Source organism: Amblyomma mixtum, chromosome 1 (assembly GCF_055824585.1).
Source record: "Amblyomma mixtum isolate Tamu chromosome 1, ASM5582458v1, whole genome shotgun sequence".
Lineage (NCBI taxonomy): Eukaryota > Metazoa > Arthropoda > Arachnida > Ixodida > Ixodidae > Amblyomma > Amblyomma mixtum.
The window spans coordinates 249881404-249897802 of record NC_143012.1 but is presented as its reverse complement, the minus strand read 5'-3'; the positions used below and the strand labels follow the sequence as shown (position 1 = coordinate 249897802).

Genomic DNA, 16399 nt, shown 5'->3' with positions numbered 1-16399 from the left:
GTGTCCGAAGAATAGGCATGCAGCCGTCACGAGTCTAGATTCCAGGACGTTTTCGCTTTTTTTTTTGTGAGAGATAGGGAAAAAAAAAGAGCGCGGCAATTACGTGAATAAGGAGGAAACCGCAGTTTACCTGTTTCGTGACGAGAGAAGAATGTGCCTCAACAGAGAAATAAAAAAAAAAAACGAGTGGCATCCCAAGCGGGAACTTCGTGACACAACAACAACGGTTGTTGACAAAAACAAAAACAGCAATACTTGTCACTGCGGCTTAGACCGAGGAGCTTCATAGCTCAGTTCCCGTTCTAACGCGGCGCTGAGCGGGCAAGTCGTGAGGCAAATCCGGTGATCCTCAGGTACAATCAGCGAATCACGCGGAACGCATGTTCGCATATCCACAGATAAACTTGCTGCGCGCTCTCACATGTCCTGAAGCAAATGTGTCGCGTGCGTCGCCAATAAGATGGTAACAACCGGGACATGCGTTCGATAGCGGTTAGCATCAACCCATTCACTCATTTCCCTGCAGGTGCAGGCAAGCGCAGTAGGTTCAAAAAAACATCAGTCCTCGTCAGCGCGAACCTCCCAATTGCAAGAACAAAGGGAAAGTTTCGGCCAGAAATGCACTTGAACTCGTTATAACGAAGTTGGATGGGCCCGCGGCGATTACTTCGTTATAGCAGTAGCTTCGTTATAGCCCGTCTTGAGCGAGCTTCCAAGGGGAATCATCATTCCTTCGTTATAGCCGTAGCTTCGCTATAGCCCGTGTTGACCAAGCTTCCAAGGGGAGTCGTCATTCCTTCGTTATATTCATTATTTCGTCATAAACGGTTTCGTTATAACGAGTTTCGACTATTCCAACGCACGTAATACTCAGTCATGCAAAAGGCTTTTTTGCGTTGTTCTGTCCGTGAGAAAAAGAGGCCGCCACGTATTAGTGCGGCTTGTCAATTTCGAAACTGGACATATGCTGTAGAGTGATCCGTATAAAACACTGTTCCAGATCGGCGGTACCCGTGATCCAGAGTTTTCGTGAGCATTATAATCCTATCAACCATGTCACGCTCATCGATATACTTAAGTCTGTTCCAAAGATCTTTAATTAGCCCCGTACCCCATCACCTGAGTTGGCCACCATATATCCCAGCCGATTTCCTCATCTCATCTGTTCCCTCGACTCCGTGCTTTCGCTGGCTGCGTTGTACTTGCCCTAACCTATATAATGCATAAACAGTTAACTCCGGCTGCTGCGTCGTCGTCTGGGTAGCCTCTGACGTATAAGAACATGATTTATGTCGTTCCGATGATGTTGGCTTGAATACGCTGGCTTAACCAGCGGCCCATGGAGTTATGAAAGCAAACGTGACCTAGCCGACCCGTGCCGACGCCTGTTAATACAACGACTATAGCTCCCGAAAGTCTCCCGCTACAGTTCCTGGCGATATATAATAACGTCGCTGATGACATCGCAAGCTGAGTAGAGCGCAGAAAATTGAAATGACGTCAGTTAAGGAGTTTTTGTGTTCTCAAACAGAAAGACTCTGTGAATCGAGGCGGGGAAGTGCGTCTCCAGCTGTTCCAGTGCAGAGGTTTGCGGAACGACCGCGTAAAGAAATGAATATAGCTTTCGATCTAATATGGTCCTGAAACAAACATTAACTGCCTGCCCGTCCAATGGCAATACTGCTGGTGTTGCAGACATTCGAGAGTTATATTATGCGAACGGAAGCTCAATGAGCAAGACGAATAGCGAAGGCAGCAGAGATATGCGCTGAACTAACCGTTTTTGTTGTGAGGGTGCAAGGACGTATACATAAGTTGTTCGTAAATAAAGTTGTTGTAAGTTGTTCATAAATAACAAAAAAGTGCAAGGAAGGGGCGTTTCCACGCAGAAAACTGGACATTCGCGAAGAAAGACAAGTGATTTCCTTCGCAAAAGGGCAGAGTGAAGGCGCTGCGATGCATCCAGCGCCTCGTATTAATATTTTTATGCCATATGTCTATTCATTTATGCTTTGTAAATTTCACGCCCTGTTTTGTCGGAGTACCTCCTGATAATATGGCACTTCTCAAGCTTGTAAGCGCACCCACATATGAAGCAATGAATTCCCTGTCTGCTGTCTGGCTTCAATTTTAACGAATGAACACCTCAAGCAGACTATTTTTGATACATTAACTTGTTTGTGCTGTACTCAAAATCAGTCGCACAACAGGCATTCTAAGTACTGAATTTTTTTGCCGCTTTGAATTTCTGACTTATTCCGGACAACGAGCGATTATGTCTTGTCCACCGGGTGGAAGCCATGTTATGTGTCATGGGGGCTTCGTGCAATTCCTGAAATGCAAGACAACTATGACTCGAGCGTACAGGAAATGCATTTTGCAAATTGTTCCGCCTCCATTAACCGCTTTACACACCTGTGGCTGCTCAGCATAGAGCAGAATGGTCGACCACCGCCATTACTGGTGCACTAGCGGAACGCAGCTGCGTGCGCCCAACGCTATTTACTCCACGCGGAACAAACTCATCGCGATCTATAGCGCTAGGCGTGCCCTCTTACGACTTGCAGCTGAGTGCGGAACTTTTCAGCAGTGCCGAGCTCTCATATTGCGTCGTAAAATGAGCTCGTCTCACATCATGCATGTTGCAAGTAATACTGAACGCAAATGTAAATAAAAAAAATTCCGTCAAAAGCGAGTTGCAGGGCGCTTTTTCCGTTCAAAGAATGACCGTTAACTGGTTGCTTGAGACCACTTTGGCAGAGGTGAAAGTAGGATTCGCATGTTGTTTTGTGCGGAGTGAAATGGCAAGATCGTTGGCGATCATGTAAATTATGCGCATAGATACCTTTTTGCGTGTCCTGGTGACTTTTGTCGGCGACAGTACGGAAGTGTTTGCCTGCTCTCTGTCGTCCGATTACACATATCTCTATATTCGCGAAGCCCGTTCTGTTTTCATGCCCTACATGTAAAGGACCAGCCGCAATGCGAGCGTCGATGACAGCATTCAGGCGCAGCGTTCAAACATACCTAAACAGCTCGGGTAAAGCACGGGAACCAAATGCAAACATAATGTAAAATAATGTAGACAGCGTATAAACTTAAAAAAAAAAATATGCTTGTATAATACCTCATGTATTGTACGTGAACAAAACGTGTTCATTCTTTGTCACTCGTTCGCTATTTGGAACCCTGGAATGTCGCCAAATGCCGGACTAACTACGGGAAACAGATGTTGAAATACTCATTGCCGACTCGAAACACAGCACACTTTCGCGGACACTATGTTCGGTTTTCGCCCTCACAAGTCAGCACAGGATATACTTCTGCAACTTCACCACGACATCTTAGATCCTGTCGAATGTCCCCACAACGACAAGGTGGTCCTGGCCTTGGATCTTAAAGGCGCATTCGACAACGTCAAACACGAAGTAATCCTGGACCACCTCAGTAACACCAACTGTGGCCACAAAACATTCAACTACATAAAACAATTTCTTACAGACCGTCAAGCCTACATACGCATACAAGATGCGGAACACGGGCCATACACCATCGGCTCGAGGGGAACACCTCAAGGCGCGGTACTGTCTCCCCTCCTCTTCAATTTGGCAATGCTTCATCTTCCCTCCAAATTGTCTTCTCTGCCCGGGATACATCACGCTCTTTATGCGGATGACATTACAATCTGGGCCACGCAAGGTAACCTGGGCCACATGGAGTCCTGTCTGCAAGCAGCGGCGACCCTATACTCCGTTTCATACATAGCAGTCAACGCAGCGAAGGCTGCGGCGCCTGTTCGCGCTCCTCGTCCGCATCGTAATGTAGTGCGTCGAAAGTGAAAAGAGTAATGAACGTGAAATATAAGTAAATGTTGGTCGATATTGTAGTATAATAATAAAAGTGTTTTATTTTGTAAAAAGGTTGCTTTTTCTTTTATGTTCTTCAAAACAGAGTGCCTTAGTTTCCTCGTTATTTTCCGGCTCCTCCTGTATCAGGTTTTCGCAGCTAGGCCGGCCGTTGATGTCGTCTGCTTTCGTCTTTCGGTTTCTGAGTCTGCGAAAATGGCACCGCTATCTTCTACTCGCTTGTTTTCTTCGCCCACTGCGGCTTCAAAAACATCTCCTGCTCGCCTATTCTCCAAGCTGAAGTCTCAGAAAATTTCGAAAGACTGCAAGCAGGTGATTGTCAACGTTTACTCTAGCGTAAGGAAGCGCTTCCGGGAGAAAACTGTGCGTGAAGTTCTCGAAACTGTGGGCGAGATGACCGGGCTGAGCCGTCGGACATTTGCGAGGTTCAAGAAATAAGGTCTCTCTAGTGGAATAAGATCACCGCAAAACGACATAGCAAGGTGACAATATCCAGCTCTCGCAGTGTTAAATATGACAGCTTTGCACTCAACGCCATCCGACTCAAGTTACATCGTATGTATGCCTGCCTTTTCCCTTCGAAACAAGTAAACAGCGCTGTGTTTTTCAAAGTAGGTATTAGAGTTTGACAGTTTCGGGTTTCTAGCTAATGAATCTTTTAAGAAAAATAAATAAAAAATAAATAAAAAAAAAACCAGCCAAGCCGGGAGTCAAACCTTGGCCCCTTATTAAATGAACGGACAGGCGCGCGCTTCGTACCACTCAGCCACGACGCGAGGCGGACGGATACATTTCACTTGTTTTTGCAGCGGATTACTTTCGTACCTTTGGCAGCGTTGACTGCTATGTATGAAACGGAGTATAGTCGACGACTACGCGGCCTACTGCGGACTCCAGTGCGCCCCAGCTGAATCAGAATTTGTGCACTTACGTCCCTCCCCTCGGGACACAACACCGCTTCGCATCAGTCTCCCCTCGGGACCGATCCGGGAGGCCAAGGAGATCCGCGTCCTTGGCCTCTTCATACACCACCAACGCAGAGTCGACACCACCCTAGCCAAACTTCGCACGGTGGGAGACCAGGTGGGCCGAATGGTCCGCCGGGTCTCCAACAAGCGGGGCGGATTACGAAGCAAGGATGCACTGCGGCTTGCCCATGCTTTCGTAACGAGTAGAATCCTCTACTCAACTCCCTACTTGCACCTGCGCAAACACGATGATGACCAACTGGAGGTCATCCTGCGGAAAGTCATCAAGCGGGCTCTCGATCTCCCGGTCACCACGTCCAACCAGAGACTTCTGGCCTTGGGCGTTGTGAACACATTCCGGGAGCTTCGAGAAGCCCACTTAGTCAACCAATACACGCGTCTTGCACAGACCACGTCCGGTCGCCGCCTCTTGGACCGGCTACACATCAAACACGACTACCACATTGAGGAAAGGGAGAGAGTGCCAGAACCCTGAAGACGCGCCCTCCGGGTCCGACCCCTTCCCCGCAACATGTCCAGAGAAGACCATAGCGGTCGTCGCCAGGCGCGCGCGGAAGCGTTGGCGCGATACTATGGTGACCAAGAACATGTGTATTACGTAGACGTTGCCGGCCCACACCACGGGGGGTGGTACACGGCCGCAGTCGTACACAACACAAACACAGTAAACGGGCTCTCTTTCAAAGCCTACAGCGCAACATACGCGGAGGAGATTGCCATTGCTCTGGCTCTCACGAATCCCAAGTCAAAACACATCATCACCGACTCGCGAGGGGCCTGTCGGAACTACGAGTTGGGCTGGGCTCCCCCGCTTGCCTGGCGCATACTGGAATATAGCTGTCGATCTGAAGATCCAACTCCACGCAACCTGATTTGGGCCCCCGGTCACCAGGGACTCCAGGGAAACGAACAGGCCGATCAGGCCGCCCGCGCACTCTCTCCCCGGGCTATCTCCCTGTCCTTGGAAGGGCACTCCCAATCAGACAATCTGGCCATTACATTCAAAGAAATCACCGATTACTACAAGGAGGAGCACCGGCGCTACCCGGCCCCTTGTAAGGGTCTGGATCGCGCTGACGAGCGCCTCCTTATCAAAATGCTCACTAACACTGTACTGTGCCCGGCGGTGCTTAAACATTTCAATACATCCTTTGATGGCACGTGCCAGTTCTGTGGGGAGGTGTCTGACACCTTCCACATGGTTTGGGCGTGTCAATCTAACCCATCTATCCCCCCCAACCCCAACCCCACCAGAGAGGACTGGGAGGCGGCCCTGCTCGGCTGTCAAGACCTAAAGAGCCAAAAGGCCTTGGTTCAACGGACACGGGCGGCGTTGCTTGCCAATGGGGCCCCGGAATAGGGGCTCCACCTAGTACTGTGAGGGGAAAGGGCCAATAGGGTCCTACCCCAATCACCTTTCTGTAAAAAATTTAATTGCCCATAAATGTTTTTCACCACCACTCATTGCCGACGGTTTTAAATAATCTTTTTATTTAAACAAATAATGACATTTCCGCGATTTCCTCACAGAAATTGCGTACCTTGTTTGTATAACCTGTTAATTTTTTTTTCTTTCCTCTCTTTGATGTTGACGTGCACGCCTTCGCCGCACGCTGCTGCGCTACTGTGTATGCTGGGAGGTCAGGACTCCTCAAGCTGTTTTTTCAGCTTTTTACCTGCCCTCCTCGCAACATTACTTTTCTGTTGCGGAATAAAATTTCAATTTCAATTTCAATTTCAAAACAATTAATGTCTTTATCTGGACAGCGAGGATGCTTCAGTCAGCTTTTTTTGCGGTGTACTGTCCATGCGGTATATCTCAACGTGGCCGCGCATACGTGAGGCGCATGTCCACCAGGTGTAGGCATCGCCTTTATTGAGAAACTGCACTACAATAAAGCTAACTACTCGTAGTTACATTTAGGAATGATGGGCGACCTGCTGGAGACGTCATCAACAGAACTATTCCAAACCTTCAGCTGTCACTTTGGCGCAGGGGCCGCTGCCAGCTGACCGGACTCACCATGGATCTATCACAACAGGCAGCGAATCTGATGCTGTGGCCCTTCACCAGCTTCTACCAGACGTACATCTGGTGCACATCTTTCGCAGGTGAGCCTCAGAGAGACCACTGTTGCGGAGCCGACGTTGGAGGCCCTATACGATGATACATTCTGGCCTTGGTTTCACAGTCGTGTCATGCAGGAGCTAACAGGCGCACGCATTAGTTGGTAACGGTAGCCCCTTTGCCGAAATTTCTTTACACTGCCCATAGACTTTTGTATATAAAGTCTACCGACTATTCATATAGACAAATCCTTTAAACTAGTCTACAGGAAATACAAATATTTTTGGCAGTCTACAGACAATCTATATATTTGTGGCCATAGACCTTTAGTAGACTTTTTCTATCTACACTCTATAGACTATGAATAGACAAAAGGAAATACCTGTAGAAATGCAATAGAGTCTATAAGAAGTTTATAGAAAGTCTATTGACCATTTTTATCAGGGACATGAGAAAGTCTTCAACATCGGTGAGATATCTGTCAATCAAAATCACCTTCTAAAGCACAGCTGTTAGGACACCATTCCAGGCTTGGGTAGCGCCCTGCGTTCCCTGTAAGAGGGTGAGGAGGAAACAGCAAGAAGGAGAGTAATTGAGAGGAACGTAGGAGGAAGGGAAAGTGGTTGTAATCGGGGGCACCCAATTGGGGGGTGGGGGGGGGGGGGGGTGAAGGGGGTCGCTTGCTCCCCTCCTGCCCCCTTCAACCCGGTCAGGGTCGCCAGCACGGATGCTTTTTGATTAGTGTTTGGCCTGAACTATAATCTACAGGTGTGTTCAGATAAGGACGGTAAACGAGGTCCCATGATCATTTTTGTTTTCACTGAAATTTTTTATATACAAAGGTGTCGACAAAAAGAAATGGACCTTAGTTCTTGTAAGAAACGCTGCAGTTTTTATGGAAAAAAAAATCACATAGCAAAAAAGGTGGAAAACATCACTTTCGCAAGTTTTAATCACCGTAGAATAGGAAATAAAATTTTCAGGAACCTCAATCTTTTTTCGCTAGTGTACGAAAATGTTTCTGTTGGAAGCAGCGCTAAAAGCTTTTTTGGCTTTTCGAATTTCGCAGCAAAAAAAATTGCGAAAATTGTCCAAAAGGTTCACGGAAAAGTTCACGGGAACACGGGAAGCTGTTCCCGTGTTCCCATGTCCAATATTATATTGGGACTGGAAAAAGAAACCAGAAAAATGTGTCCCAGTGATTTTTGCACTGTCATTGGCGAAAGTTGCCTTGGCATATAGATGGTCACGTTGTGATGGCGACGTGGCTCAATTTCGACGGGGCCAGGCGCACACGCGAGACTCGTGTGAGATGTGCCGTCCGAAATCTCCGGGGTCGAGTTGTCGGACGTGGCAACGTGCGTGAAAAACGACAATTTATTTGTTTTCTTTTGCAGCTGTACATTTTTACTGCATTTGGAATCCCACCTGTTGAACACTCGACAAAGCGAAAATGTAAAACAATGTTTCCTTCTCATAGCTCTACGTTTATATCTGCATAGATCCTGCTGACGTAGATCTTATGCGATTGTGGGGAGCAATTCCGTGGCCTCCCTTCGAAGTTATTTTAATAAATGATAAATATCTAAGCTCTGTTTAACCGTCTTGATCGACACCTAAGCTGCCGCTAGGTTTTCGTGCTCATACCTAATTGCATTTTTTTTTTTTGCTGCGAAAATTACATCCCTTCGGCAACGCTTGCACTTACCGACGATCCGGGAGGCTGTATAGCTTGCCAACATATGCAGAGAATATTCGTATTTAGGGCATTCGGTGACATTCTTGGCGAATTTTGGAATTACAGAAGCACCAAACACGACTATACAGTTTCGCATACTCTTGATCCAACTTTCATTACAGGGACTATGCTTGATCTAAAGGCTGCGAAAATTTGTTTAAATGTTTTATAAACCTGACCATAAGCCAAATTTTCTTGAAATACCCTAGAAGTACGACAAAATTGTGATAGGTATTAGCAAGATCGAAGGAAGCCAAGAGAAAAAGCAAACTGATTTATATTTTTCCTTGTTAACAAAGCTAACAAGCGAGATATTTTGTGCAATTCAGCCCCTGCGCTGCCTAAAATGAGACAACATGAATTCCGTTCGCAGTCCGATTCGTGACCGTTACACTTTTTTAACGTACACTATCCAGTAATGGAAGCTGAACGAAATATAGTCTACGTTAAGCATTTAATTTTATAGTGGAAAATAATATAATGGGACAATTTATTGTTGCTCAAGGATTACCAGACACTGAAAGTCATTCAAATAAACTTTACAGAAAATAAGCCATTACAGTTGTTCTTTAATCCGGTTCAAAGTTGACCCCGTTTTTAAGAAGGATCAATGAATCCTGAGGAAACATTTCAGCCCCAAGTCTTTACTCGTTCATGTTCCGTTATCGTCCTGAAAACTTCTCTTTTCGGAATGCACTACTTCTTGAACAACGGTTGCGATTTTATTAAATGTAAATTCCAAAACAAAATAAGCTTTTTGCGCTGCTTTCAACTGAAAACCATGCATACAGCTACCGAAAAAAAAAGAAACAATCACAATTATGAAATTTTTCTTTTTCGTCCTGCGGGGACCGAAACTTACGATTTTGGAAATCACGAACGCGGAATTATCCAACTCTTGCAACATACGATTTTTCCCTCACGAAAACTACAGAGTTATGACACAACTAAGGTCTCCTCTTTTGTGCTGAAAAATTTGCTCATCACATAAAAAAAATTAATGACAAAAAATAATCATAGGACTTCATTTACCGTCCGCACCTGAACACAGCAATATAGTGTGTGTGTGTGTGTGTGTAACAAGCTTGTTAGCGATAGCCTAATGGAACTAAATTTGCGCTGAATGTCGCACAACCGAGTATCGTAATTATCGTGTGGGTTTTTTGCTGTATACGATATACCACGCACTTGAACACTAAAGAAAAAGCGCACTGAACGAGGACAGCCAGAGTGTAAGGTACACAACCGCCTCGTTTTGTCCACATTCGATGTATGAGTCGTTTCTTCGATCGTAACGACTCGTTTGCACGAACTACACCCAACATGAGCACGTAATTGACTACGGGTACACGCTTATAACTAAAATTAGCGACTCCACACACTTACACAAAACTACCTAAAATATGCACAGGGCTTAATTATTCGACCACTGAGTGCGTGGCCACCACCATTAGTCCCCAAAGAAGGAATAATTACCTTTAGCTTCTTTTCAGAAGCCATTTGGCGAACATGAAGAAAAACGTGACACAAATTTACACATCATCGCCATTATTTTTCTTCATAGATATAAAAAAAACCAAATACTGCCGAATTATTTCCTACACTGCGCGCATCACGATCGCCAAATATGAAAAGTGCAGCTGAACAGAAAGGCGGTAAAATTTAAAATTTACAATGTCGCATTTTGCCCTACACATAGGGAAAAATGAGCCGCCCATGGAGCAAGATAAGTTCAGCAGAGGCGTCTGCTATCCTAGGTGCACACCGAAAAATGTGCCGCGAATCCACGTGTTTTCGCAACGACTACAGGGAGTCTTTGGCCGGCGGCAGCAGATAGTAACGTTAGATCCAGCGGCGTCGTCTGCTGCACTGTCTGCTGCGCATTCGCAAGCACGCCGAGACGGCGGCTGTGCAGTTGTAGGGCAGACCATGGTAAGAATATGCCGAACAAATAGCTGTTCATGTCCGCCGGACAGAGTGCAACGCTGTTGTTGTTGCGACTGAAGGAAGGATGAAAAGGAAAGTGCACGGGCCTGCCCACTGACTCGAGCTAAGCCACAATCGCTGCCACGTGCAAGGGAAAGTTGGAATATGTGCGAGGAAAGTTTGAAAGCCGCGCGTCACAACAACCGCGTTCGCCGAGGCGACGACGCTGGCGGTAACTGGTACCCCTCCTGACCCTTCCGGTGCAACGCTGAGGCTCGCGTGACCTTTTATAGATTCTGCTTCTCACTGTAAAACTGAAAATTGGTTTTTGAGGAAAGGAAATGGCGCAGTGTCTGTCCAGCTGGCATTGGTCTGTCTCACATATCTCGGTGGACACCTGAACCACGCCGTAAGGGAAGGGAGGAAGGTGGGAGTGAAAGAAGAAAGAGAGAAAGAGGTGCCGTAGTGGAGGTCTCCGGAATAATTTCGACCACCTGGGGATCTTTAACGTGCACGGACATCGCACAGCACACGGGCGCCTTTTGCCTACCGCCTCCATCGAAACGCGACCGCCGCGGTAGGGTTTGCAATTCACTCAATTTCTTTACTGTTCGGCGGTAGGCGCCTTTGGGAACAACAGAAATTTTTATGGTGCACCGGCGTTGCTTGCGTCTCTCCAAAGCTTTCTTCATGTCTACTGCGCGCTAGTTGGCATTCGTTGTTTTCCTTTTGTACGTTCGGAACCTTCTATAGAGAGAGGGAAAGCACGGGTAGAGCTTTAGAGGAAGGGATGAAGCCACTACATTTAGTTCAGTCCCACCGGAACATTACAACGTCATGTTTTTCCCGAAGTGTATCCTGCTGCTAAAATATTTCTATCTCAGTTACCCGAGGCGCAAAAATTCTAAACTTGTTAAGACCACTAATCAATACGTCAGAACTAAACACTTGCTTTAATCTAGGGCGCCACATTCACTTAGCTGCATAGTTCTGAAAAATCTGTCGTGCTGAAATTCGCGCCTTTTCGAGCGCTTTCTCGTTCACCAAGGCTCGCTTCACGATTTCTTTTTCCTCTGCTTAGAAAGGACCAATCTCGTCAAACTTGAAACTAAAATGTTCAAACATGTGGCGCGTTATAGAACATGAATATCAAGTCAGCATGTTAGCTCATTTGTAAGTTAGGAGGCGCTAATCAACAAAATGTCGCGTTTTGCCCCATGCTGCATTTTGCGCCAGAGGCTAAATCAAAAGCTACCACTCACTTTCCCCAAGCACTAAATTTTCGACGTGAAGTATGGGCGCTGCAGTTAGGCCAATTTTATCCAAACTTGGCTTAGACTGCCGCAGTGGCATTAGACTTGTCGTTGTAACTCCATGTAGCCAGACAATGCCACTCGACCACATTCGCATGAACTCTCTGTAAGGACAAGGAAAGACACTTGCTCTTCGTGACATGTTTCCGGAATCTGATTTCTCTCCCTATGCTCCGATCTCTTGCACCGCGGCCCTGTCTGTCATGACATTCGAAGCTGTGAAAGTGATCAGCATACTTGAAACACATTTTGTGCACAGCTTATATGCGCAAGGGCACATGCAGAGACAGGCTTCTCATTCAAAATGCATTGCAGCGATGAGAGATTTCGCCGTTTACGTAAGCAACTTGCGCTATTAAGAAGCAGAATTTGGGAACGGAGAGGAAGGATAACTTCGCACTGTTTCTTTCGCGCTTGTAGTCATTGATATCTCATTAAACATTTCTGGAAGTACATTCTGCGTTTTGCGCATTGTGACATTTTGACCGTGTGCTTTAAGATATTATTCTCCTCTCTATAACTTTCTGGCGCACTTGGTAGGGGTGCCTAGCGCACATTACTGTCGTGGAACAAGGACACGAAACTTGGGAGAGAAGAACGCTGAACAACTTGACAGCTCTCTTCAGGACCGTATCAAAGTTCGAAGTTGTCGCACACATACTTAACCTGTGCATTAAAAAGAAAGCCTAATCGATTAGTACACGTTGCACCGCAGCGGTGGTCAAGTGGTTAAGCCTCCGCCTCGCATGCGGGAGGTGCGGGGTTCGATCCCCAGTGCCGCCGGGCACCCACCGGTGATACAGTGGGTACAAGCTTTCCCCTGGCCTGGTGCTCGTGTTAATCAGGGTGAAATGCTTGGGAAATGGGTCCTTGACCCCACCGTGAGTATTCGAAAACCACCTTGTGTCATGGCGCTGTTTGGCCACAGATGTCCTTGCGCCATAGAAATTCATAATCACCAGATGTTGCATCTAATGACTTTTAAACTGTCGAGTCGAGCGCTTATGGTGGTGGTATCACTGAGGTGGTATCGACTGAGGTTGTATAGACTGACGGGGAGATTTTGAAATCAAATTTTCTCCGCAATACATGCGTGTTTTGCTGCCGGAAAAGCATCAGCACAAAGACAGAAAGAGTGATATAATCAATTTTTCTTCAGAACAACAATTGGATGCAGTTGTCTCCAGAGCGTATTCAAGCTGTGTGGCACACCCGTGTGCAGCATTACTCTCGAACCCAGAATCTGTCTCGCGATTCCGCCTGTTTAGTCAGCTTAGCGAATAATCCGCCGTTTCAATCGATATTCAGTAAAACGAAAAAGATCGCACAGAGGTACGCCACAAAATCGGATAATTTCTTAGCGGGGCACCGTTTCGTGGTTGTCTTAGACCTTTGGGCGATGCGCTGTCAATGCGTACATCAGCACCCCGTCCGTGCATTGTCGTACTACAGGTGTGAGGCCCAGTGAAGCTTAAAGGGACTCGGAAGATAACTTCAGCCAACTGCTGTTCTCGATAAAAATGTATTCTCTGGCTTTTTCTTCGTATGTTAACGTTTGTCCGGCAACAAAAACGTAATTATGGCTGAGATAACTTAATTTGACCATATTATCCACCACTCAATTCAAAATCGTGACGTCTATAGGTCTCTAACGAGAAGATTTGGTTACCGACGTTTCAAAGTGAATGGCATCTAGCATAGCCTCAGGGATCCGCACACTAAAATTTAGATGTCGACGCACGCATTTTAGTTTCAGAATCGGCCGGTGATGGCGACACCTGTATATTTCGTTTTCTAGTCTTTTCCAGCTTAGAAAAACAGTTTTTGTGAGAGTGGTGCCTCTGTGATTCCAACGCGGTGCACTGTCGATACACGGCAAACTTCGATTTGTAATGAGGCCAAAGCTGTTAGCCGTTAATTCGGAGCCCTTTGGCGCCGCGCAAATGCCTGCTGTGTACAAATGTTGCGCACCGACGCAGACCGGCGCACGGAAGAATGGTGGCTGGTGAAATCGCCCATCCCGATGCTGCTGATCATCGGGGCCTACCTGTGCGTGGTGCGGTACGGGCCCCGCATCATGGCCACCCGGCCGCCCTTCCAGCTGAAGCCCCTTCTGGTCATCTACAACTTCTCGGTCGCTGCACTCAACCTGTACATCGCCATCGAGGTATACGCAGGGGGCCTCCTCCGATGACTGCTGCGCGGTGCGACGTCGGAGACGGCACTTTGAGGATGGGCGTCGTTTACTGGCTTGAATACCGTTTGTTTTTCTCATCGCGTTTCTTCTACGATTCCTTTACCCGACACTAGTAAAGCACAGGCCACAAATTTATTTAGTTTCGGTCGATGGGTGCAAACGCCTAACCACGTCCAGAAAACGTGTATCTGGCTCGATCGGCTGCTACGTTCTCATAGGGAACCAGAACCGTGGTGCAGAAGTTTATGATTCAAGTGTTCTCCTTTAGTATATAGCCGTGCCTCGTTAATATGGACGACTCGAATTATGGACAATCTTTATGGGGACCAATCGTTTCCAATGCATTTATGCCTGGTTAATATGGAAACTCACTGTCCGGACAATGGACAGAGGGAATATGCACAGAGCCCATTGGGGCCCATGTATTTTTGCCCCGTTAATACGGACAGCGACGAGAAAAAAAGCTCTACTACCTCAAATGGATGTCTCAGTTTCTACATTCTGAGTGCAGAACACCAGAGCAATGCAGTAGAAATTTTCTAATTCACTGTTTGAGGTCCTTTCCTTTCCAGGTTTTATGCTTTACAGTGCAATGTTGCCGAGTGCCGTACTATATGAATGGGTACGAAAAAAACTCCAAGCAGTTTGTGCTAGAAAGCCTGTTCATCAGCTTCTAGCCGATTAAGTCTTGGGGCCGTGGGAAGTGAACAGTTGCATTAGGCTTTAGGTCATCTGGCCATGGTATGCCATAAAGCGTGTCACACAAAGATCACTAGGTGCATTAAACTGCACCACATTATTTGACGCATAATGGCCTTGGGGCTCCCAAAACTGTCTAATTTCAACTTCACTGACCACCACTGTGCTCAGAAGCAGACCCTAATCGTAGCTTTTTTTTTTCTAAATATTTTTTCATCGTGATTCGTTATTACGGACGCCTTATGTGCACTTTTTCTTGGGAACCAAAGTGTCCATATTAACGAGGCACGACCGTATAGCCATGTATAGCGAAAAGCTCTTGGAAGCTAAATGAACAGAATAACAAAGCACACGCCACAATGGCGGCTTATGACTTGATATCAGTGCCACCGGGTGACGCAACAGTCCAGAAGTCTTCCAGCTAGCAGCAATTATTGTGTTCGCTTCTTCTTTTTATTATCTGTTGGAAAACTGGGACCAGTCGTCGGGGGCGTTTTGTGGCTGTTAAGATCGATAATTGCTTTGCATGACAAGCTTATTCTGTTATAAACGACCGGTCGAAGGCTCCTAGGCCTTAAAAGCAATAATAGACGCGAAGGGAGCAGATGGCTGAAGAATTACTGACGGATGACGTCAGCCGGCCTGTCGGGTGCATGCGTAATTTGCTCGAATAACCAGAAATTGATGTTGAACAAGTGTAGCCCTGTTTGATTTTAACGCTTGATACGGTCCTAAACTTAATAATAAGCCCGCCACTGCTACCATTATCAATGCTGCAGCATTTAAGTGCCACATCTGTCAAGCACTTGAAAACGTGCACAATTAATAGCCACTGTTTGATTTTCCACCGCTAAGCTTAAATAATCTAGAAAAAAAAAGACGTCGTACGTTTTTAAGCTTACTCGCGATACGGCCTCCGAATAAGACGAAAAGCTCTTGTTTGAATGCGGCTGGAACGCGCTGTTTTTGTACATAATGTCGCTCGACTGGTACAATAAATGGTCAGGACAGGGCAGTGCACTAATCACTATTTTCCTTCTCACGTTCTACTGAAACAAGAACATATCAGCAAAATAAAACAAACAGAGAAAAAAAAAACGTTTCAAACAATCCTCATTTTGTGCTTAAAGTTGGCGTGCAAGCCACGCCAAAAACAAATGATTATCCACAGAAATAGTTCTTTGATTGCTCGCTCGACATTTACGTTTGGCTAACAGGAATAATTCTCGTAAAGCACATGTCAAGTCCCGAAAATGCAGTCACGTGAAGGCAGGTGCAACCACTTACGCAATTTGAACTGCACGCAGTGTAAACTCTGGTAATTTATCGAAATTAATTCGTTGCTAATGACATGCCCTCTGCTTCCCAGATATTGTATTGCATAACCAAGCGGAGATACAGCTGGTTGTGCCAACTGGTTGACTACAGCGACAATCCGTACGAGGTTAGGGTAAGTACTGGAGCATCCATTTCGAGATATTAGCGCGAATATGCACAAATGCCCCCCCCCCCCAATAAAATTTCCCATTTTTTACGAGTCCTTTTTAATTACAGACCTTTTAATTACAGACATTTAATTACGGAAAGAAAATTTTTCTATCCG

The 16399-nt window shown here is 46.3% G+C and overlaps 1 protein-coding gene across 1 annotated transcript in view; it reads left to right on the top strand.

The window, feature by feature from the left end:
- Positions 1–16399, top strand: part of LOC149371458 (very long chain fatty acid elongase 4-like) — a 61774-nt gene that overhangs the window by 33437 nt on the left and 11938 nt on the right. Inside the window, exons 3-5 of the mRNA XM_089565682.1 lie at positions 6852–6967; positions 13880–14067; positions 16166–16246. Of these exons, the coding sequence (XP_089421808.1) occupies positions 6880–6967; positions 13880–14067; positions 16166–16246 (357 nt within the window). The 5' untranslated portion in view covers positions 6852–6879. The remainder of the gene's footprint in view (positions 1–6851; positions 6968–13879; positions 14068–16165; positions 16247–16399) is intronic.